The sequence below is a fragment of the Suricata suricatta genome, chromosome 10 (genome assembly GCF_006229205.1).
Source record: "Suricata suricatta isolate VVHF042 chromosome 10, meerkat_22Aug2017_6uvM2_HiC, whole genome shotgun sequence".
NCBI classification, from domain to species: Eukaryota; Metazoa; Chordata; class Mammalia; order Carnivora; family Herpestidae; genus Suricata; species Suricata suricatta.
In genome coordinates, this window is record NC_043709.1 from 5,315,065 (window position 1) to 5,338,017 (window position 22,953).

The 22,953-nt window shown below is 61.0% G+C and overlaps 1 protein-coding gene across 1 annotated transcript in view; it reads left to right on the forward strand.

The window, feature by feature from the left end:
* SCUBE1 (signal peptide, CUB domain and EGF like domain containing 1) overlaps nucleotides 1-22,953 on the forward strand; it is a 133,659-nt gene that overhangs the window by 64,400 nt on the left and 46,306 nt on the right. The window contains exons 6-7 of the mRNA XM_029954109.1: nucleotides 17,490-17,615; nucleotides 21,460-21,576. Of these exons, the coding sequence (XP_029809969.1) occupies nucleotides 17,490-17,615; nucleotides 21,460-21,576 (243 nt within the window). The remainder of the gene's footprint in view (nucleotides 1-17,489; nucleotides 17,616-21,459; nucleotides 21,577-22,953) is intronic.

Genomic DNA, 22,953 nt, shown 5'->3' on the forward strand with positions numbered 1-22,953 from the left:
CACATAGAAATATGGGTAGTAGCCCCCATCGTCCCCCATCACCAGTGTTCCCTGTGCCGCTTTCTCCCAAAGCTCAAGATGTGGCATCAGGGATGACACTGGTTCCAGTGAAAATCAGACACAGGGCCTCAAATAGGGACGCTCGGCTTCCTTTGCCTTAAATGAACGAAGTAGCGCACGCGCACTTACTGTGTGCTTCCTGCATGCCGGGCGTTTTCGTGCACTCGCACATTGCCTCCTTGCAGCAACCCCATTTTCCAGATTCAGAAACTGAGGCATGGAGAGGTGAGGGAACTTGCCCGAGGCCGCAGAGCCATTGCTCTGGTGGTCTGGCCCCTAAGCCCGGGCAGACTATGGGGAGCGTTTTGAAGAGGCTTGGACCCCTCTGCATAGCTGGCCCAGTGGGGGTGAGACCAGCAGAGACCCCTCCTCCACTGGCACCGCCCCCTGCAGCCCCCCAAATGTGAGCGTTCCCCACACCACACGTGCCTCATTAAGCAGAGTTTCAGACACACTCTGGTGGAAACTTCCCGAAATGGCGCACCCACTTCCCTCTTCTCTTCAGGGAAACGGCCCGAGTCAGCCTGGCCTCTCCTCTCTGCAGTTCGTAAAGCCTTTATGAACTTCAGTGACCGAGACAGCCACTCCCCTGTAGGGCCACAGAATGCGCGTCAGTGTTTGTCCCCAGACGCCTGAGCTGGAAATAGCCCGTTGTCGGCCGTTCTGTGCCACTGCCTCGCGGTGGGGCCGCTGCTAGCACCGTGGCGTGGGGTCCGCGTGCGCTCAGGCAGGACACCGGGGGCTCCTGATGGGCGGGCGACGTGCTCGGGCTCTGCCCAGCTCTCTGCCCCTTGGGGACGCACTCATTTGCCAGTCACAGCCCTGCTTCCGTGACCGCGTCGTGCAAAGATGGCCTCGATGACGTTAACTTATTTTATTAGACCCCTGCACGAGATGTCAGAACCTGTTCGTTTCATCTACAGGTTTATTAGGGTCAATACCCAAGTGTAACTGGGCACAAAACAAGAGGATCTTTTTAAAGTTTTTCTTTTGAAATAATTACAGATTCATAAGAAAATGCAAAAACAGCACAGAGAGGTCCCGTCTACACATCACCAGTTTTCCCCCATGGCAACATTTCCCCTCACCGGAGAACAGCATCCGCACAGGGAAGCCGGCATCCGCACTGTGTGTGCATACGCTTCTAGACCATTCTATTCCATGTAGACTCATGTGACCACCTCAGCATCAGGAATCCACATCGCAGGGGCACCTGGCTGGCCCAGTTGCTGGAGTCTGCAAGTCTTTTTTTTTTTTTTTAATGTTTATTTATTTTTGAGAGAGACAGACAGACAGACAATCGGAAGCAGGCTCCAGGCTCTGAGCTGTCAGCACAGAGCCCAACGCGGGGCTCGAACCTTAGAGAGTACTTAAATGAATAAATTTAAGTGGGAAGGGCAGGGTGAGAGGCTGCCGGGACCATCTGGGTCCAGGCCTTGGTTGAAAGTAATGGATCAGAAGCCGCTAACCTTGAACAACAGGCCTGGAGACAGGCCGAAACCGGAGGCAGAGGTGCAGGGATGCAGACACAGGGCCCACCTCATCCCTTCCTGGGCCTGAGTCCCGGGAGGTCTGGAGCAGGGAGGGACGTCAGACTCCACCCCGTCCAGTGCCATCGGACTAGGCCTAGCCAGCTGCGCTGACGTCAGGCCACATCTGGACCATGCAGGGAAGGGGACCCAGTTTGAGCGCCTCTTGCATCCCCGATGCTTATTGTGTGGTTGCTTTTGATTTGGTTTCCAACCTAGCCTAGGCTCCAGGCCTCTGGCCGCTCCCCCCACCCTCTCCCCCACTCTTCTCCTCTTCCCCGTGGGTCACCTGGTTCCTCTTCCCTGCCTGGCCTCACCTCTGGCCGGGGATCCTCTGATACCTAAGATGTCAGCCCTGCCCTGGTTGGCCAGGACAGTCCGGGTCCCCGCAGCCCTTGTCCACTGGGGAGAGTGTGTTCCAGACCCTGAAACCAGACCCAAGGCAGCTGCAAGTGAGAGGGTCAAGACACTGCTCAGTGGGAGTGTGGACTTCACAGTGAACGTTCCAGGGGGCGGAGGTATGGCCCACACCTTGGGACAGCCACTAAGCACCTTGGGGTGGATAGGGAGATAAAGTGGTTTTCTGGCAAGTGACACTGGTGGCTGTCAGGGTCTAGAACTCACACAGGGGGCGTTGTGGGTGGAGAGGAGGGTAGCCCAGGGGAAGAAGACAGAAGAGTGGCCAACGGGAAGGTGACAGAACAGTGGTCAAGGAGAGGGTGACAGGAGGGTGGCAGAGAGAAGGTGAGAGGCAGGCCAGGAAGGACTTCCTGCAGAGCCTGCCCGCCTTGGGTTGGCACTTTGGAGAGGCCTGCTGCCCGCATTGTGTGGGCACGGGGTATCTCAGCGGCACCCGGCTCTGGACAAGGCAGGGCCTGCTTCGTTCCACCTAAGGAGCCCAGGAGGGGAGCCTGGAGGCTCAGCACAGGACAGTGCCCGCTGCTTCCCAGGAGGCTGGACGTGCAGGTCCTCCTCTGTGTGCATACCAGGTAAAGGCTGGTGCCCAGTGCAGGCGGCCGCGCCGCCGCCTGGCCAGCCCTGGCCCAGGGCCTTGGTCAGTCACTGGGAGCTGATGGGACGGCAGCCTCAGGGGTCCAGGGTTTCATCAGGGTTTAGAGGCTTGGGATCCTCAAGTGGGGTTTCTGATCTCCCCGCACGTGTTCTGAGGGCTTGGGCACAGCGTACTGCCCTCTGCGTGTCACTCAGCAACCTTGTGACTGGCCCGGGAAGGGGCTGGGCGCCCCCGCCCCACTTGATGGGTGCGCTCAGAGCCCCACCTCTCAGCCGGCGTGTGTCCTCCCAGAATGCAGACAGGAAGGCGAGGGCTGTGGGCTGGGGGCGGTTCCAGCACAGGGGGCCCGGGGCTGCAGGGAGCACCGGCTTGCAGACTCCCTGCCCTGCAGGTCACCCCCTCCAGTCACCCACGGCAAGTAGCCTCCTTGGAGGCCGAGCACACCTTGTCTTCAGGACCTGAGCCTGCTGCTGAAGGCCACGCCACTTAGGAACTGACTGGGCAGCTCCTGCAAGAGTCGCGGGGAACTTTGAGGGGCAGGTCCCTGGGTCTGGGTCAGAGCGGAGGGCAGCCTGCTGAGACCCCAGAAGCACCCTCGGGGGCCAGCAACCCTCTCTCTGTCCCAGCGCTTGTCCTAGACCCCCCTCCGCGTCCCTCCAGGGCTGGTCCTCCACCCTCTTCTGGACTTTGTCTTCTACCCTGCCCTTCCTGCTCTTACTCGCCCTTGGCCTGGGCCTGCAGAGATGTGGAGGGGTCCAGTCCGACTGCAGTCGGACTGGACCCCTCCACATCTCTGCAGGCAGGCCCCTCCCTTGCTGGGCTCCTCCCCACCCCTCTGCCGCTCAGCCTACACCCCCACCACTCTGACACTGGCATCCACCCTGGGAGGTACTTAGGGTGAGTGCTATCATGTCCCTCCCCCACTCGGGGAGGGAGAACTGAGCCAGGCCACCCCGAGGACAGGACTCAGGACCGGGAGGGGCCACATTTCTAATGCTAAAGCCAGTTTCCCTTCTGCTCTACCTCCAGATTCCAATACCCAAGCCCGTGGACAGACTCACAGTCCCTTCTGAGCTACCCAGCCACGTATCACGGCTGAGGATCTTACTGGGGTGCCTGGCTGGCGGGCTCCCGTGGGCTCCCAAGATGTGATTCCCACGTCATGGGATCTGGGCCTGGCCTTGACCCAAGAAGCTCCAGTGTGGCTCCTACAGGCCAGGGACAGCTCCTGCCCCATGCCAGAGCCTTCCATCACCAGCTGCAGGGGCTGGGACCCCGGAGGTGTCTGTGGCTGGGAAGTGGGTGTTCTAAATGAGAGGAAGCCGCATGGCCACACTGCAGGATCCCACCCCGGCCTCAGGGGACCAGCCGCGCCCAGAGCACAGGGCAGACTTGTGCGCAGGTTCCCCTCCACCCCCCTGCCCGCTTCGGGCCAGGTGGGCGGGAGAACACACAGCTCTTGCTTTTATCGGGGAGATTTACGGTGCCGCCGGAGGGGGCCTGGCCCGGCCCCGTGCAGTCCGGAACGGCCCTGGAGGCGGGGACAATAAATCCAGCCCATTATTTTTTATGAGCCTCCCACCCCATAAACAACTCCTCTGGCTGGTGAGCCCAGCTTCACGCCCTTCTCCTGGCCTGGCCTCCAGCCAGCCCTGGCCGGGCACCCGGACCCCAGCACTTACCACACGGCACTGGCGGCGGGGACCCTGCCACGCTGCAGCACCTCAGGCCTCCCAGAGAGGACAGCGCAGGGCAGACGGCGGGCACCAGGCCGAGAGGCACCTGGCCCTGGCTCCCTGCGCAGCCACGAGTCCCGCGGCCTCAGTGCCTCATCTGTGAAGTGGGGCAAACATCAGTGTTCTTAATACTAGGGAATTAGCACTTAGGAGGATGGCTCTGGACATGGCGTGTCTAGACCCGAGGTCAGCAGCACTGTCAGCCTCCACCAGGCACCACTGTGTGCTCAGCACTGTGCCTGGACTTTGACGCGAGCGATCAGATCCTGAGAACAGTCTAGTGCAACGTTGCTGTGATTAACTCAGCGTGCAGGTGAGGAAGTGGACCTTGAGAAGCAGAGAGATTTGTCCATAGTGAGGAAGGAGCACAATCAAGACGTGAACCTGGGTCTGACTAAGGCAAAGACACTGAGGAACAGATGGGTGGAGGGTGGGAGCAGGGGGTGCCCGCAGCCTGGAGCCCCTCGTGGCACCGGGGCCGGACCTCTCCACTCAGGCCCTGCCCCCCGCTCCTCTCCGTGCTGCGCAGGCTGTGAAGCAGCCACCAGAAGCCCTTCTGTCCTCTGCACCGGAACCTCGGCCAGCACCGCCTTCCACACCTTCCTCGTCCCCCCTCACCCCCTCCATCTGTCTCCCTCCGGGAGCCCGGCTACGTGTCCTTCACCCATGACAGGCCATGGGGTGTGCTGTTTCTTCTTCCCCAGAGGCGTTCCCCATCCCCCACTTCCCGGAGAACCCTTCAGCACCCTTCAGACCCCAGCTCGCTTTCACCTCCTCCGTGAAGCCACCTCTGACTCTTGCCAGGCACGTCTTCCTCTCAGTGTGTGCCGCGAGGTTCTGAGTGGCTCGGCTCGCTCTCTCTCTCTCTCTCTCTCTCCCTCTCTCTCGCTCTCGCTCTCTGGGGACCCGTGTGTGAGCTCCTAGGCCACAGCTGGGCTGCCTGTTTAAGTTAAAGCAAATGGTGAGAATCTGCATTAAGTCGTTATACCTGCCCTTGATAGGTTCTCACAGGAAAGGGAGACATACTCAACATATATTGAGTTCCTGCTGTATACCAAGTCCTTTATACCCTTTGCTTTTCAGAGGACACTTGGCAGTAACAGCTGCCTCCACAGCGCACACAGCAGGGGACAGGGCTGCAGGGAGGCCCCGCTGGTTTGGGACAGAGCTGGACAGAGCCCACATGTCTCTGGCCCTTGCCCCTGCTCCTTGCTGTGCTGCGGCAGGCCGTGCAGGAGAAGCGCCAGCTGTGGGCCAGGGCGCTGCTCTGTGTCCTCGGAGGACCTTCTGCTGGCGGGGCCCCAGCACTTGGACTGGCTTCTCCTCCCAGGTCCCAGGTGCCCCAGGGCTGCTGTGGAAACGCTGTGGGAGCTGCCCCCCCTCCCCATTCTAGTCACCTGTCAGGAGAGAGAAATGATTTACTCCCTGGTCATGACCAGGCTGGTGGTCCGGGGCCTGCGTAAGCTGACTGTCCCCCCACCACGGCTTCCTTTAGGGAGGATATGGTTGCCAGAAAAAACAGAGGACACTGTTTACACTTCGATTTCAGTAAACAATGAATACATTTTTAGTGTAAGTATGACCCATGCGACATTTGGGACATACTTATACTTGGAAGCATTTGTTGTTTATCTGAAACCCGTATTTAACTGGGCATCTTCTGTGTTTGTTGGGCACATGTGTAAACCTGGCAGCCCTGGGAGGAGAAGGACACCCAGACCTCAGGCCTCTTGAGCGTGGGCGGAGGGGAAGTCTGGCGGGTCCCAGAACTCGGGCCTCAGAGAGGCTTGGACGTGCTTGTGCTGACGCCTAGTGGTCAGCAGGGGAACTTCAGGGGGTCCGACCGGGAGGTGGGGGAGTAGCTGGGAGGTGACCCAGAGGCCAGAGAAGAGGGGACAGGTGCCGCAGAGTCAGCCAGAGGGGGCACGGGGAGACAGGTCGCCTTCACTGACCACCTGCGACCCGAGGGGCCAGGAGGAAGCGTGAGGCAGAGCCGGGAAACTAGGCCCACCGTACCTCAGTGACACCCAGGCACCTCTGCAGCTCTGCAAGCATTTGTCCACACGTGTCTGCACAGCCTGCCACGTGGTCCTCACGTCTGTTAGACAGACGCCCTCCCATCTCACAGAGGCGGCTTTCCGGCGGTCCCAGTGTCAGCCCTGGTCCGGGCACCGATGGAAGGGCGCCACAGGAAGGCTGGTGTCCATCCTTGCCTTCCGAGAAGGCGAGCCCGGCTCGGCCCCTCAGCTGCCACCCGGGATGCCAGGAGCCACATGTCAGTGGCCCTGTCGCAGACGGCGCCTGCCCACCAGTGAACCGTGGCGGCAGTGGAGTGGCCCAGACACGCCTCTGGCCTTGCCCGCGGCTTCCGCGCAGATCCTCACACAGGTGGTGCTTTGCAAAGGCTGCACGGGCTTGCAGGATGGATGGGTGACAGCTCTAAACCAGCAGCGCCTCGGGAGCCACCTCCTGGTGTGGCAGAAAGGATGTGGAGCCTAAGAGGTGCGGCGTCCTGAGCCCCAGGGGACCGAGGGTCGAAAGGTGCTGTGCAGCTGCCGTGCTGACTGCGGCGTGGCCCAGGGCAGCTGCCTCAGTGGAAAGGGACAGCTTTTGTCCAGATGGTCTCTGAGGTCCCTTATCCAATTCTAGCTTTCCAGAAAATGGGTCCATTCTGGCCGTTTGCTTGCACGTAATTCAAAGCAGGACAGCATCATTTCAGAGCCATGAGCTTTGTCTATAGCCAGGGCACTTTGGACCCACCGCCCTGCATTGAACACCCCCAAGGGGCTCACCTGTGGCTGGCCCCTGACAGCAGAGCGTGTGAAAGTCACAGATGGGAAGCCGCCTGGCCTTGTGGAAAGGTCTTGTTTAAAGGAGACCCTACCTAAACATACATAGAAAGAATGAGCAAGGAGGCAAGTGAGAAAATGAACGTGGACGGTGTTAGGAGTGCGCTCACAGGAGGGTCGGACTCCCGTGGCTGGACTGGCTGGGAGAAGGTGGCGTGCAAGGTCAGAAGGGCAGGTCCGCCCTGGCAGGGGACCGCTGGGCCTGAAGGAAGGGCCGGTGGTAGGAAGGCAGAAAGGTCCTGCCTGGGGGGGTGAGGGTCGGGGAGCAGCGAGCGAAGATCTGGCCCACAGAGTCAGTGAGACACGGGCGAGGAGGAAAAGGGGGGCAGAGTCCCCTGAGGGCCCCCAAGGCAGGTAGGGTGTGGGGTGAGCATTTGACCGCTGCCGGCGAGTGGCCAAAGGGGATCTGGTTCTGCTCTGCCACACAAGTTGGGAGATCTCTCTCTCTCTCTCTCTCTCTCTCTCTCTCTCTGAGCCTCAGCGCCCGTCAGGTGGGCCCACTGATAGCACGTGGTGCTCACGGTCGTGCAGACAGACATTTGCGAAGAGGCAGATTGCACGGGGCGTGGCCTTGGGATCCCTGGGGAAGTGCAAGTCCACGGTCTCTAGAACTCCCGCTCCCCAGGGGGGCACCCTGGGGACGCAGCCTAGGGCGGGCTGGACTCCCGATCAGCTGGGGGGCTGGTCTGGGGCAGCCGGCCGCTGGCACCTGGCAGGCCCAAGAGGATGACATTTCAGGAGCAGGGGGTAGGAGGCAGAGCCCTGTGTCCTGGCCGAAGCCCAGGCCTTGTGAGGACAGGCTCCTGGAGCACTGTCGAGGCACAGGTATCGGAGAGTAATTAGGGGAGCAAGGCGGGGCCAGACAGGCGGATGGTGCAGGGTCACGGTTGGCACTGTGGCCACAGGCCCCCGCCAGGTCTGGGCCCACAGGCAGATTCGCTCTGTGGCCCGAGTATCGGTCCCCGTTCTGATGCAGAGTCAAAAGGCCAGAGTGGCCAAGCCCAGGCCCCTAACCAGTGCAAGTAGCTTCAGTGAGCATCTCCCAGGCCTCCAATGCAGGCAAGGCCGCGTGCAGGACACCAGCGTGAAGGGGGGACTCAGGCTCGGGCCCTGAGCCCCTTGTCTGGCGGGGGAAGCCCAGCAGACAGCAGTTACAGCTCGTGTGCCCAGTTCCCTGGGAGCACATAGCACCAGGGTGTTGGAGGCCCAGGCCAGTCCCCTAACACAGCCTAGGGACTGGGGGAGAGGACAGAAACAAGGAAGGCTTCCTGGAAGAGGTGACACCCAAACAGAATCTCAAGTAACTATAGTCGGAGCTGCTATTCAAAGGAGGAGGGCCTGTGTCCCAGGAGGAAGGAACTACATTCCAGAAGGCTCCAAGGTGAGAAGGGAGGGCAGGATGTGCGAGCTGACCGAGTGTCCCTGTGACCCCGGGCCATGGCAGGCCGTGTGGGTCTGGGAGGACCTTCGCTGCCAGACTGAAAACCAGCCTAACCCTGCGGGCACTGGGTTTGAGGAGGACACTGATGAGTGTTTAGCAGGGGGAAGCCACAGATTTATGCCCTAGAAAGTTCCTTTTGCAGCTCTCAAAGGGCAGATCTTCAAGTCAGGCGGAACAGGTTCAAGTTTCGCCTCTGTCACATCCTCCTTAAGTGACTGTGGGCAAACTGCTTAACCTCAGTGACCTCTAGGAAATGAGGGTGACATTATAAAGACCGACAGTCCCTTCTATCCCTACGCCAGGCTGGGGCTGGGCCCTGGAGAGTTGGGAATGAACGGGGTGGGGGGGGGGTGCCCCGGTCTCCTCAGCCAGCTCAGGCAGAGGGTTGAGGAGCATGGAGATTGGAGGGAGGGGCAGGGTGAGAAATCAGCATCTCGGAGCGGCTGGTATTTGAGATGACTTAGAGGGACAGGACGGGGAAACGCGCACGTGGCCAGGGTGGGCAGGGGCTGGGCCATTCCAGCGCCCCAGATCACCGTGGGAAAGTTCAAGGACAGAAGGAGCCCAGCCCGGGCTTCCCTCCCGTCCCCTCCCCCAGATACGAATCTCCGTCGCCTCCTGGAAGTCCCCTGGAAGCACAGGTTCTGTGAGGCTCTGGTCGCCTGTCCTACTCAGTGTCCCTGGGCAAGTCACCCAAGTTCTCTTCACCCTGTCCTCCTCACCCGCAAGGTGGGGGTAACAGGTCTGCTCGGAAAAGTGCCAGGGGCTTATTCGTGCAAACCGCTTAGTATATAGCAAGCACTCACTAACGGTAGCCGTGGTTGTCATCGGCCTGTGGCGAATGTCTGGCGGCCCCTAGATCCAGCCGCCTCACCAGGCCTCCCTTCAGTGGGGAGCTCTGTGCCTCGGCGCTCTCGTCTGTTAAGTGGGGCTGATTCCCTGGTGTGGGGGACAGCTCAGCACACGGGCAGCTCTGAACAGTGCACGGTTGTGATTGTCGCCCTAACCGTGTCCCCTCGCCCCCCCCCCGCCCCCAGTGGCCCGTCCGTGCTACTGCTCCTGTGTCTTTCTGTCGTGGCATGACCTCTCCGTGTCTTCTTCGTGGCTCTGGGTTTTGCCTGCCTCCCTTGGACGGCTTGCGGAGTCTGAGTGGGAAAGGCTCCCGCCTCTTTCTGGGCTCCTTAATTTTCTATTGATGAGGCTGAAGGGGAGAACCCCTCCCTCCTGAGGCTGGGGGAGGGGCGGAGCAGGGTGATTGTTCTCTTGTCCCCGCTCTGCCGTTCCCAGCGTGCCTCCCCTTCCTGTGTGTTTAAGGGACATGGGTGCGGAAAATGATGTTATTGATGAAGTCACCATAGCAACGACCCTCGGGAGGCACACATTCCAGCTTTGTTATCCCGGCCCAGGGCAGAGAGAAAGGCCGGGCTCCTGAGTACAAACAGATCGGGCCCGCCTCCCCCGGCCCTGCTCGAGATGCACCCATGAACTTTGCTTTGCTGAGGACACGATGCGCACCCTGGTCTGGGGCGGCAGCGTCTGCAGTGGTTTCGCTCTGTGCTCGCTCTCGTGGAGAATCCGAACGTGATAGAAGGCCTTTGGGGAAAAATAGGCAGCCCCTTCCCGCCGGGGCCCGCCCCAGGGCCCAGAGGAGACCAGAATCGAGCAGGGGGCCCATCGCAGGGAAGCCCTGGGCACCAGGGAGCAGAAGGCAGGGCCCGGGACCCTGGCCCTGCTCCTCAGGCACGCGGTGGCCCTGGCGCGTCGTTCCCCACCCCGACCTGGCCTCCATTCGCTTGCTGGTGAGACGGGCGTGGCTGTACCCACTTCTCCGGCCCGCAGTGAGGGTTCAGTCACAGGAAAGGGTCGTCAGAGCCCGGGTCTATGTATCATGGGTTCTGAAAGACTGCCTTCCTCCCTCTCCCATAGCCACTGCCCTCCCTCTGGGCTCCTTTGTCCCTTTCAGGGTGACAGCAGCACCTCCCATGTGTTTCTGGCCCATGGCCTCTGCCCTGCAGGCTGCCTTCCGTGGCGAAGCGCACCGCTGCCCTGCTTACAACCTTCCTGTGCCCGCCCCCCCGCACCCCTGGGCCTGGGATGTAGCCCCTCAAGCTCTTACCTGCGCCCTTGGCCTCAGTGGCCCAGAGAAGAGCAGGGCACATTGAGTGAGCGCCTGGGAGGCAGGACCCGCGACTTAGCCACTCTTACATGGATGGAAATTAAGGCTCAGAGGGAAATGGTTGCCCAAGATCATGGCCCAAGGTCATGCAGGCAAGCAGCAGAGTCTGAAATTCCAGTGATGCGGCCACGAAGCGTCTGTCTCCTCATCACTCCCTGCCCCATCCTCAGCTCAGAGAGACACCCGGTCGGAGCTTGCAGAGCGTCATTAGATTTGGACGGGTTAGATCGAATTAGGTTCGAGCTGGCGGGCAGCCTGGCGTGGCTGGCACCAGGCCCCTGGAGACCAGGATTTCTGGAAGCAACTCTGAAATCCAATCTTCCTTCCCCGTGTAGGCAGGGTGGTAAACAGGGCTTCCTGCCGAACTTGGCACCGTGGTTACTCCCCGTATCAGGGTGGGGAGCCGGGCCGAGGGAGGCCGCACCCCACCCAGGGTGCCCCGGAGGGCACGTGCGGTGCAGAGCAGGGCCACCTGCTCACAGAAAGCCGCGCTGCGCCCGCCCCCAGCTCGGCCCGCGCCCTGAAGGAGCCCGCGAGCTGGCATCAGTGAAGACGGCATGCCAGTTAGACCTGGTCAGGGTGCCCTGGCCCCCTCAGAGGAGCTGGGGTGGGGCCGGAGCAGAGGCTGCCGAGGCCCCTTCTGGCGTGGAGCCCAGGCCCACGCCCCTGGAGCAGAAGCGCTTGGCCTCCAGCACCTCACGTGCCTGGGGGTTCACCTATTCGAGTTCACTTGCCCTTGGCAGTAGCCATGCTGGTAATACTCCCCATCAGCTCACTATCCTCAGGACAGCTTCCCCCCGGAGGAGGGCAGAGCAGGCACCATCTCCTTCACCCCCGGGGCCCACACCAGGCTCCAGGTGTCGGAGCTAGAGTCCCTTCCCCGGCCCAGGCCTGAGCCACCACCAGCTCGTGTGTAAGGTGAGAACTGATGTGGGTCATCCCAGGATTGGGCCCCTGTTAAGGGAGGGGCGGGGGCCTGTCCCACGAGTGACTGCAGGGCTTCTCAGAGCCTTTAATGTGTGCTGTGGAGTCCCCAAGGTGCCGTCTCATAGAACGCAAGGCTGAGAATGCCACGTAGTGCCCTTGCCATTCTCTGTGAGATGCTGTGAGGTAGGACAGCCTTCATCTCTCCTTCCTCCCCCCTTCTCTCCCACACTTCTTTCACCCCTGCGCTGGGCATGAGGACACAAGGATAAAGTTGTCTCCCCAAGTTCCCCGTGGCAGCAGGGGATGGTGACTGAGCAGCTATGTGCTCGCAGCACAAGGCAGGATGAGGCAGGTGCCCTCTCTGTGCCACACGCATTAGGTAGTTCTCTGAGCTGAGGTTCATGGCAACCCTCGGAGGGAAAGGTTATGACAACCCATTTCCCAGCTTAGAAAACAGAGACCTGGAGAAGAAGGCATATGACCTGAGGCTCAGGCACAATGCATCTCAGCCTCCCCGCCCCTCTTGAGGGCCGCACACCCTTTCTTGGGGTGCCCGGAGGATGGTGAGCACACGGGCTGGGCCGGACGCCAGCCCCTCCCTCTGGTGTTCCACATTCACGTCTCCAGTAAGATCCGCTGCGTGGGTCCTGGACACCGGGAGCAGCAGCGATGAGGCCCCTTCCTTCCTGTAGGAGCTCCCTGGCTTGTGGGAGAGGAGACGGCAGGTAGACCTGCACAGGGACAAGTACGGAGTGGCCCCTCCCTCCCACCCCGTCAGCGTTTTGCCACCTGGAAGGAAGAGACACAGGACCAGGGGACTCAGTCCGGGGGGTCAGATCTTGAGCTGGAATGACGGAGGCATCAGGGAATCCAGAGAAGGCGAGTGAGTGCAGGAGGCCGGGCTCAGTGCTGCCTGCAGCCATCGGTCTCCTAGGCTGGCCCCTGCTGCTGCTCAGCTGAGGGCCTTCGACCGTTGTGAGCCGTCACGGTGGGTGTGGGCCAGGCGTGTCAGAGGCGGCCCTGGGGCCCCCGGCATAGTGCACAGGCTGGCGTGGCTGCAGAGAACAGGACTCAGGATGAGCGGGCAGGAGTGGGAGGGCCAGGCTGCTCGGGGGGCAGTGTTCCAAGGCACTAAAGGGGGGATGCGGACACACAGCGGGGGCCTGATGGGCCTGCAGGTGAGAGAGGCTCCGGCCTCATGCTCGGGGGTAGCTGCTGCGAGGTCACGGAGCCAGGCTTTCTGTGCTCTGTTGGGGCGCAGCTCAGAGAGCTTCATGGAGGAGGAAGCGTCTGAGCTGGCCTCGAATTTTAATAGGTTTTTCAGTTCCGAAGGCAGTTACTGGAAACAGGCACCACTTATTACAGTAGGGCTGTGCCAGGTCCCCAGTTCTGCTCAGCCTGGGACATGCTGCCAGTCAGCCTTCTGGGTCCCACAGGTGTGGCACAACGACCCCGGGGTGGGGGAGTGTGGCTTGAGCCCCGCAGCCCGGATTCCAGTCCCGCCGTGTGATCTGGGACAGACACGTCCCATCCCGGAGCCTTTTGCCCCACCTGCAAGACGGATGGACAAGATGGACGGCAAGGACCCATCCCACCCTGTCTGTGGCTCTGCCAGCCACGCCGCACGTCTTCTCATGGCCCCCAGCCAGTGTGCCCCAGAGGGAGGGGAAGGTGACTCGGTCACTGTGTCTAGAGCCGCTGAGGAGCTGAATTACCCGCTCGGAGGCAACCATTTTCCTTCCAGCACCACCAGGCCGGGCAGTTGCAGCCATCTTGGGAATGGTCGCTAATGCCATGGGGAGCCGTGGCTGCCACCACGAGGCAGGAGGCGCCCCCAGGAGCCCGCAGACCTCACGGGAAGCCGCCTCTTGGTGGCCCCTGTTCTCAGCCGTTTGCGGCCTATCAGCCTGTTTCCCAGCACGGCCGCTGCTTGGGCGTGAGGCCCAGACCCACGTCCCAGACCCTCGTGGAAGACAAGAAGGTCATTCCATTTCCCTCCCTGCATGTAGGAACCCCTCCCTCCCAGGCAGGACTGATGTTGGACGGTGAGGTCACTGAGAAGGCTCAGCGCTCAGCCTGTCCTCAGGGCCCGGCTAGACAGTCACATGAAGACCAGAGAGGAGAAACATGGCCACCATGTCAGCGCCGGGAGTGAGGCTGGGACACCGAGGAAGGCTTCCCGGAGGAAGGCACGCAGTGGCATTTGGCCTTACAGGGCAGACACCTTATGGAACACCTCACGGGTGGACCGGTTCCTGGAGCGTCCAGTCTGTGGCAGGGGCGGGGGCAGAGACACCCCCTCCCCCAGCAGAGGCAAGAGGTGACAAGCGCCTGAGAATGCACGGGAGATGGGACCTGGCTTCGGCACCCCCAAAGGTCCAAACAGCAAGCTCGGGAATCAGCACCCACCCTTTCTCCTCCGCAGGGACTCTCCTCCTAGCCGACTCTCCCCTCATTTGGGGAAATATCGTTTTTAAGTAAAAATTTATTTGCTTCCATGTCAACCTAGACTGGAACATGGATCACCCCCCAAGTTATCCTTTGTCAGTAAAACATCAGTGTGGCTCGTTAGTAAAGTCCAGATTCTCAGAAACAAAGATTGCCTGACCCCAAGGCCGTCCTGCAACACAGCGCTGAGTGACGTCGAACGCCTAACGCTCACTTTAGCATCCCAAGCGCCGGCCGCATCCGCTCCCCAGGGACAAATGTATGGTTGGTGATAATTAGCAGGGTTTCTCGTAAGTTGTGTTTCTTTGGCCGGAATTGGAAATCGAATCTCCTTCTTCACATAGGAGCCAGAGCTCAAACAGGGGCCCTGGGGCTCTTCCCAGCTCAGGGGGAAAGCACTCTGTCTGAGTGGCCTCGATGGCCTGTGCCAGCCACGGGGCGGCCCTGGGAGGTCAGTCTGGGGTGGTGGCGCGGGGGTGACGTGGGGTGCGGTCAGGAAGCCCTGTGGAACCGGTGGAGTTTGAGGCTTGTCCCCCGGGAGGGACAAGGACTCAGACACCGGTGATGCTCAGGGAGGCTGCTTGGCGGCCACTGCCCTCTGGCCGGTCCCAGCCAGGAGTCTCTCGCAAGACCCGATGAGAGGCTGCATGTGTCTCAGTGGCCCTCGAGGTCCCCCACCTGAAAGCTTTCTCTGAAGAGGGCCTGCCAGGCCTAGACAAGGTCCCCACGAGGACCCTTCCCCAGACCTGCAGAAGATACCAGCCTTCAGAAGTCAGTGCCCCCATGGAAAGATCTAGTGTCAGAATACCTACCCTCTCCTGAAGGGGAGATCCTCCGTCCCGGTCTACGGAAGAGACTCGAGCAGTGAAGCGGTTTTCTCTGAGACACAACCAGTAAGGAGGCCAGACCCGTGCCCACGGCAGCCTGCCCGGACAGTCGCCTAGGAGAGCCGGGCCACCTTCGTGAGGCTGGCTCTCGGTGGCTCTCGAGGGCCCGCCGTGCACCCTTCCCAGCGGCACCTCCAGGGACCTTGCCTGGGGCTCGCCATCAGCTCTGTTAGAGTGTCCACACCCCAGCAGTGGGCAGATGCTGCGAACAGCCCCCTCCCCAGGCCCCGTCTGCACCCCCACTACCGATTCCGCGTCGCTCACCCCACTCGGCAAGGAGTGCCCGGGGGGCTGTTGTTGAATTTGGCCGGAGAAAGGGGCTGTCTCTCTGCATGAACTTGAAGCTTTCTGCGAGGAGCCCTGTTTGTTCAGCTGCTGGGTAGTGGTCACGCTCTGCGTCGGTCCAACAGCGCGTCTGGACTAAGTGAGGAGAGTGGGCCAAGGAATAATAAGGAAGGGCAGTAAAACCAGCTGAAACCAGAGGTCAGTGGCCGCGCAAACTGCAGGTTTTACTCATCGCCATTTCTTGGTTTTCGGACTTTTTACAAATCTTTGTCGGGGGCGGGGCGCCTGAGTGGCTCAGTCGGCTGAGCGTCCGACTTCGGCTCGGGTCCTGATCTCCCAGTTCGTGAGTTCGAGCCCCGCGTCAGGTTCTCTGCCCCCCTCCCCCCCCTCATAAATAAATAAACATTAAATATATGTATATATATACATCTTGGTCATAGCTGCCAGGGTGTTTGTGTTTTTAAATAAATGTTAGGTCTCAGTTGTCCCACACCCACACTTAAAGTGGACAGGGTCGAGACCCAGCCAGTCCTGACACACCCGCGGGCCACCTGGGGGAAGGGAGGCCGCCCGTGTGTCCCCGGCTGTGGGGTTCCCTCCCTCTGTCCAAGGCTGGCTCCTCTCGGGTAGAAAATGGAAGTAAGGTCTCGGGGTGCTGTGTGGGCGGACGGCAGCTCTTCCTTTCATCTGCCCTTAGCCTCTTGATGGACTTGTGACCTACAGCCTCTCACTTGACCCCAATGACCTCATAAATCCTGGAAACTGCTCACAAAACCCCGGGAAGATAAACACCAAATGGGGTCAACTGAAGGGGGTCTGAGCCACTCCAGGCAGTCTCCTGGGGTGGGGGGGGCTGTCCCAGGAACTGTGGGTGTCTGGGGAGACAGGCAGATGGCCTGCCCCGGGCGACCCTCGTTGTCCCCATTACGCCAGAGCCCTCAGGGAACATTTCCGTGTGATTCTCAGTGTGCATGGACTGGAGGCCAGGCCTCTGGAGACTCGAGGTGAACGGTCCATGGTCCGTGCTGGAAACTCAGGGTGGCCCAGCTCTGCGCTCAGCAAGGCCTCTGGGCCGGGAGTGGGGAAGAGGTTTATAGTCAGAGGTGCCGGTCCATGTCCTTGTGATGCCTCTCCGAGGACCGTGGGCCTTTGGGCAGGTGTCTGAAGCATGGATTCCCCACCTCTGAAGGGAGTGCTGATATTTCTAGGGGCAGGAAGCCCCAGAACGTGGCCACTGCCTAGAGTTTGGAGGCTCCGTAGAGGCTCAGGGAGCCTGGAAGAGAGGAGACAGGGAACCCAGCCGGCCTTGTGAGGGTCGGGGCTTCTGAGCCCGGCCGTGCGGACTCGCTGGGAGGGCCTGCCCAGCAGGGGCAACAGGGGCAGGTCTCCAGCGGCTCATGGGGCCACGAGCAGGCAGTGGGGTGGCCCAGCCCCGGCACCTTGGGGCCATCTCCCCTTTCTGATGCCTCCCACCAACAAAGGGGGGCTGTTGCCAGCTGCCCTTTTAAGATGGGTCTTCGCAGAACGAGACACCTGAGGTTTGCAAGCATTTTCCTGTACAAAGTAGCATCTATTTTGCAGCAGGAACCTTGGGCTAAGATTTTGGAAATGGTGACCCATGTACTTGGGACCCCAGGACAGGCTCCTTGGGGAACAGGGACATCAGGTGGAGCCCGGGGGCCAGCACCAAGTCGTACAGGGCTCTGCACTTGGGAGTGAGATTTCCTTGGGTCCTGGGGCACGCTGTGGTGGCCAGGGGACAGAGAGAGACCCCCTCAGGCAGCTGGAGGGGTGGCGTGTAGTTTAGGGCGCTGCTTTAGGAGGGAACCTGTCTGAAGCCCTGACCCGACCTTGGTTCCGTAGTCTGTCCTAGAGCGGGGACGCTTCTTCCGTGGGTCCCCTGGAGTCACTTACAGTGCTGTTCTCAGACCTGGGCACTGTGTCCGGGTTTCTCCCCCAGACGCCTCCAGCCGGAGGGCTAGCTGTGCACTTGCCGCGTGCGGATGGTGCACGTGCCAACGGCAGCCCCAGAGCTCTGCACTTGATGGTGACATTTTAGAGGCTGCCTCTCTTCAGCCTGAAATTTTCTCTCTCTTCCCTCCCCCCGGTCTTCTCTCTCTCTCATCTGTCTTTTCCCAGAGGGTATGAACTGCATGAACAAAGACCATGGCTGTGCCCACATCTGCCGGGAGACGCCCAAAGGTGGGGTGGCCTGTGACTGCAGACCCGGCTTTGACCTTGCCCAAAACCAGAAGGACTGCACACGTAGGTAGATGGAGGCAAATGGGTCAGATATCCCCACGCGTCTCCGGCCATTGCTTTGTGGGGGGGGGGCGGGGGGAGAATCTGTCCTCTGGACATTTCCCAGGGAGGGCTCTCAGCCCCTCGGGGTCAAGAGAAGGGCAAGGTCCCTGAAGCGGGCTGGGGAGGCATGAGGGATGGGGACCATGAACTCGAGACTTGGCGTTTTCCCCACCTGGTATATATCACCCACAGCCCCGGTGCAGGACCCCCATCAATGGCCCTGCCGGTGCTTACTATGACCCCGCCCCCAGAGAGCCCTGGCCCTGAGCCTGAGCTCCCCCGTGGGTCTGGAAGTTCAGGCTTCCTGATGGACCAGAGCAGCCCTTGGTAACAGGACAGTATAAAGAAGGGAAGGAGCTTGGTGGGGGAGGGGTCCCCGCCCCGGCTGTGCGGACCTTGTTTCTAGGGTCTGCCCTGTGGGGCCCACTATAAATGGTGATGCCCTGTGAGATCCAGGTTGAATGAGGCCTCTGGCCAAAGGTGCCATTCAGGACCAGCTTGGAGGTTGGCCACAGGCCACAGGTGTCCTGCAGCCTCTCAGTGTGGTCACCCAGCTCCCCAGGAGGAGTGGGAGCCAGCAAAGGAAGTAGGACCATGGCTGAACACGCCCACAAGTCCTCAAGAGCCTCAGACCCAGTACTGGCAGCTGCATGGGGAGTGGTGCGGGGCAGCCTCTGCTCCCGGGGCAGCGGGGATGCCCACCGGGCACCGTGTCTGCTCTGTGCATACGAAGACCTGAGGGAGGCCCACCTGTGGCCAGAGACAAGGGCTTCCTTCCAGCCCCGCTTTGTGATGTGGAGAAATGGCGGTGGAGGCATCCGAATCCAGCTCCCTGTAGAGACGGCAGTCCGGCCTTGCCGCTGAAATGGAGGGTGAGCCGAGCAGCTCTCACGGAGAAAGTGGCCTTGCTTTCCATCCCTCGTTCTGTGGAGAAGACAGCTGGCCCTTGCCGGCTCGTCATCCTTGGCCTTCATGATTGTCATCAGCTGTTCTTCGGGCGCCTGCCACCCCTTTCCCGGCCCGTGCTCCTCAGTCCCCAAGCTCTCAGGGACCCACGTGCACTAGACACAGCCCCTGCCTCCCAGGAGCTCATGCTCCAGCCCCCACCCCGATGGGCCCTTTCCCCGAAGCGGAGAAGCTTCCTGCTACCCCAGCACGTCGGGAGATGCAGACAGCCTCCCTCTGTGTTCCTGTCTTTCCTGGGGGGTCACACACGGGCAGGTGTGCCGCTCAGGCCCCAGGACTTCGCCAGGCCCTCCTGTCCTCCACGTCAGACAGTCCCTTTAACTACAGAGAAACTGGCTGCACCTGGCGCCCTTCAGAACCGGAAGTGCAGAATTCAGGCTCTCCCAGTCCCCCGGACGAAGGCCAAGGATGGGCACGTGTGAGCTGGACAGGCTTGTTGACAGATCAGCCAGAAGGAGAGAGTGTTCCTTCACTCAGCAAGACCGGCCAAGCCTCGAACTGGGTGTCCGGGGGAGAGAGCGCTCCGAGCCACAGGCGGTGGCTGGGCCCACCTGACCGTCTGGGGTGAGCACCGCACAGGACGGTGTGCTCAGAGGGCGTCTCCCAAGGGGCCAACCTGATCTGAGAGGTCAGGGGCAAGGCAGGGCTCTCTGTGAGCAGAGACGCACCCGCCCACACCGCCCTCACCCCCACCCCGCAGCCCTGCCCTTGACAGAGAAGAGCCACGCCCTCAGCCCCTGCTTGTTTGCTGCCAAAAGAAAGAGAATCCCTGCCCTCCCTACTGGGGGGAGGGGGCACTGGGCATTACTGGGGTGTTTATAGAGTTGGACACTGGTCCTGGGGACAAGCAGTGGGTGACTGCCCCACAGCCCTCCTGTGAAGGGCCCACACGGATAACTATGGCTCCACTCAGCTCTGGTCGACGTGCAGGGTCAGTGTGAAGTTGGCTCTGCGGCTTTCCCTCTAGCCTTGAGGCCAACTGAGGTCTAAGAAATTCTAGATTGGATCTGGGGTGGGGGCTGAGGCCCTCGCCAGCCTCTGTGGACCCACAGGGCCTCTGCGCCAAACTCTTTCACTCTCCCAAGCCAGGCCAGAGGGGCTTTCTCCATCCCTTCTCTGTGGTCCCGGAGCTCAGGGCGCCAGTGCTCCTTCCCACGTACAAGCTGGAGGCTCTCTGGGTGCTCGGAGCTCGGCCCCCGCAGCCCGTGAGATGCACAAACACCTATGGGGGGCAGCGCAGGACCCTCGGCGCGGCCCTCCCCCAGGTTGCCTCAGACAGACCTTCGTCCTCCTTCGAGTCGCTTGCGGGGCGCGGCCCACTTCCTGGAGCCCAGAGCTTGAAAGAAGTGTCCACAGCGTCCTCACAGCCCCTCACCCTGCGCCCCGGCCCACTGTGAGGCAAAACTTCTCTCAATCTGGATGGACGCACGATGGCCAGCCCGAGGCGGGGCTGTGCCTGGGGCACTGCCCTCACCTGAAACCTGGGGCCGCCTGTGCCCTTGGCTTCCGGGCAGAGAGCTGAGCCACCTCAGAGACGAGAGACGGTGACACAGGTGGCCGGGCTCCCCGGGGACGCTGAGAGAAGAGGCAGTCCTGCAGAGAAGAGGCCAGAGGGCTTCGTGCTCCACGGCCCCGCCATGCTTCCTAAAGAGTCCTGCAGGTCCTTGAAGTGTCACCCCTGAAATTGGGTCCCTCCTTCGGATGGAACGTTAGCGCCCTGTGGAAGAGGCAGCCCAGCAGGGCCTTTCTGTCTGCAGGGACAGCATCTGGGACACTGAGCAGAAGCCACTCTCTTGATGTCCTCCTCGGTCAGCAGGCGGATGGCATGTGTCCTGGTGGACAGGTCACCACCGTCACTGGGGACAGACGCCCCAAGGCTCTGTGCCGTGCCCCGGGTGAGAGAGTACTCGGGAGAGGTGGCCTCAGGCCCGTCGGGGGAGCTGTCACCTGACAGAGCACCCCGGTAATCCGCACGGCGGAGTCGGGACCCTCAGCCACTCTGGCCATGTTTGGTCTGAGATTCATTCTTGCATGTGTGACCATCACTGTGGTTTTGCCAAGCAGATGAAGAGCGTACAGAGAATTCTAGATAAACGGCGATGGTGCTGGGAAGACAGCCCGTCCTCGAGGCCCCGGTGCACCATCCGCGTTCGGTGGGGGGGGGGGGCGCCTGTCCTCCCAGGAGCGGAGCGCGGGCGGGGGGTCTGCAGGAGCCCCGCCCACAGAGCTCTTGGATCTCCCGGAGCGCTGCCTCTCAGCCTAACGTGATAACGAGTGGTTTTCTTTTAAATAAACTGGAACTTCTCTTTTCCTACTTCAGACTGGCGTATTTTTGTCCGGCCCCCTTTCCGCCGACCCGGGTTGCTGATGCCGTGAAACGCTTTAATATTCCGGGCCGAAGGGCACCAGCCCCTCCAGTCCACAGGCACCGCAGACTACGTGACACGTTCCAATAAAAGTGCACATGGATGGGCACACGTTCGGGCTGTGGGACCGTGGCCTCGGGGGGGTCCGTGCTCTGAGGGGACAGAGGTGGAGATGGCCGCGGGGACACCCTTCCCCACACGGAATGAGGGTCCCCCGGGCCCCGGGCCGGCCAGCACCCTCGCCCCCTTGGGGAGAATGCCTGGCATTCACAACACGCGCCCCGTCCACACAGGCAGCTTCAAGTGCCTTTGGACCCTAGAAGGGCAAAATGGCCTCACTCACTGTCTGTCTCACGCTGTCACTTCCCCCCACCCCGCCCCGTCCCTTACAAGAAACAACCAACACCGATAAACTAATCATCTTTGTTGTTGTTCCTTTTATACACACGCACGTATACTTTGGGCCTAACTAGTAACCTGTAACTATGGAAACGGAGGCTGCCAGCACAGCTGTGAGGACACGGACACGGGCCCCATGTGCGGCTGCCACCAGAAGTACGCCCTCCACTCAGACGGTCGGACGTGCATCGGTGAGTACGCGCCCGTGCCAGGCCCTGGCACCGGGCGCCACCCCGCCCCTCAGGGCGCACCATGTGGCCCTGACCACGGTGGCCAGCACCCCACCGCGGCCTGGTTTCCAAGAAGGAAGCCTAAGGGAGCACGGTGAGCACCCCAGGGTCCCCACAGACGGGGCCAGCGGCTGTCCCCAAGGGAAGCCTTCGGCAGAGACTTACCCGGGGCCGTCCAGCCACCCAGGACCGAGCGCCCCCGCTTCGTGTCCCTGTGGGCTCTCTGCGGGTCCTCCTCCTCAGCAGGGGGTGGTGTGTGGGAGGGGGTCGGTGTGTGTGCCCAAGCAGGGGGCTTCGGTCTTGAAGGCGCAGGGGTTTTCTCCCCGATACGGGGACGCAACGGCACATCTGCCGAACCTGCGTCTCGGCCCCGTTAGTGACGTGACCTGCCCACCAAGAGATTTTCTCAGAAAGCGGCTTTAAGTTTCCATTGTCTACACCAGGGGAGAAGGACGAATCCCCGGGCGGGGCTCTGGGTGTCCTAACTGCTTTCCGCTCCTGAGCTCTCGGGGCTCTCGCTGGACTTCTCCCAAGCAGAGTCCCTCCTCCTCAGCATTGCCCCCTCTGTCCCCTCGCCTGTCACATGGAGTCTCAGTGTGAGTCCTGGTCACCTCCTTCCCCCGAGCCCCGTGTCCCAGGGGAGCTAGAACATCCGGGGTTACCTCATGCCACGATCAGGAGTCGCTTCTTTCCAACGCAAAAAGTAGCAGCCCGTCTCTTAGCTGCAAAAACGAAGAATTTCAAAGTTGGCACCCATCCAACTTTGCTCTTCTTCTGCTTTCTTTCTCTTCGACATCAGCCACCTTGAGAGGCCCACGGTCTGTTATCACATCCGTTCCTCTTAAGGGGGGAGGGGACCTCTCTTATCACTGACTCTGAAGCTATTCCCCGAGGGACTCTGAAGTAACAAGCAGGGGTGGCAAGCAGGCAAAGCCGTGAAGCTGGAGTTCGCTGTCGCCTTGCGTCCCCGTGGCTGCTCCCCCGCCCTCTGGGGGCCAAGCAGGGGCGCCGGGGCCCCCCAGGAGCTGCTGCCTGCCTGGTTCTCCCTTCCTCCGTGTGGTTTTGGTTTCATTTTATCTCCTTCCTCCCGCTTTTCTGGTGATGGTCCCTGATTGCCTGTCTTGTCTGATAACTGACGTTCATGAATTATTTTCAGAGCCGAAAGCCAAACCAAACCAAATAACCAAAAAAAAAAAAAAGAAAGAAAAAGAAAACAAATTTTTTTTTCAAAGCAAACCTGGTCTCAGACCAGTGTCTCTATTGCAGCCTGATCCCATCTAGAACCTCCTCTCCCACCTCTCTCCCTGTCTCCACTGTCCTGCGGGGGGGGGGGGGGGG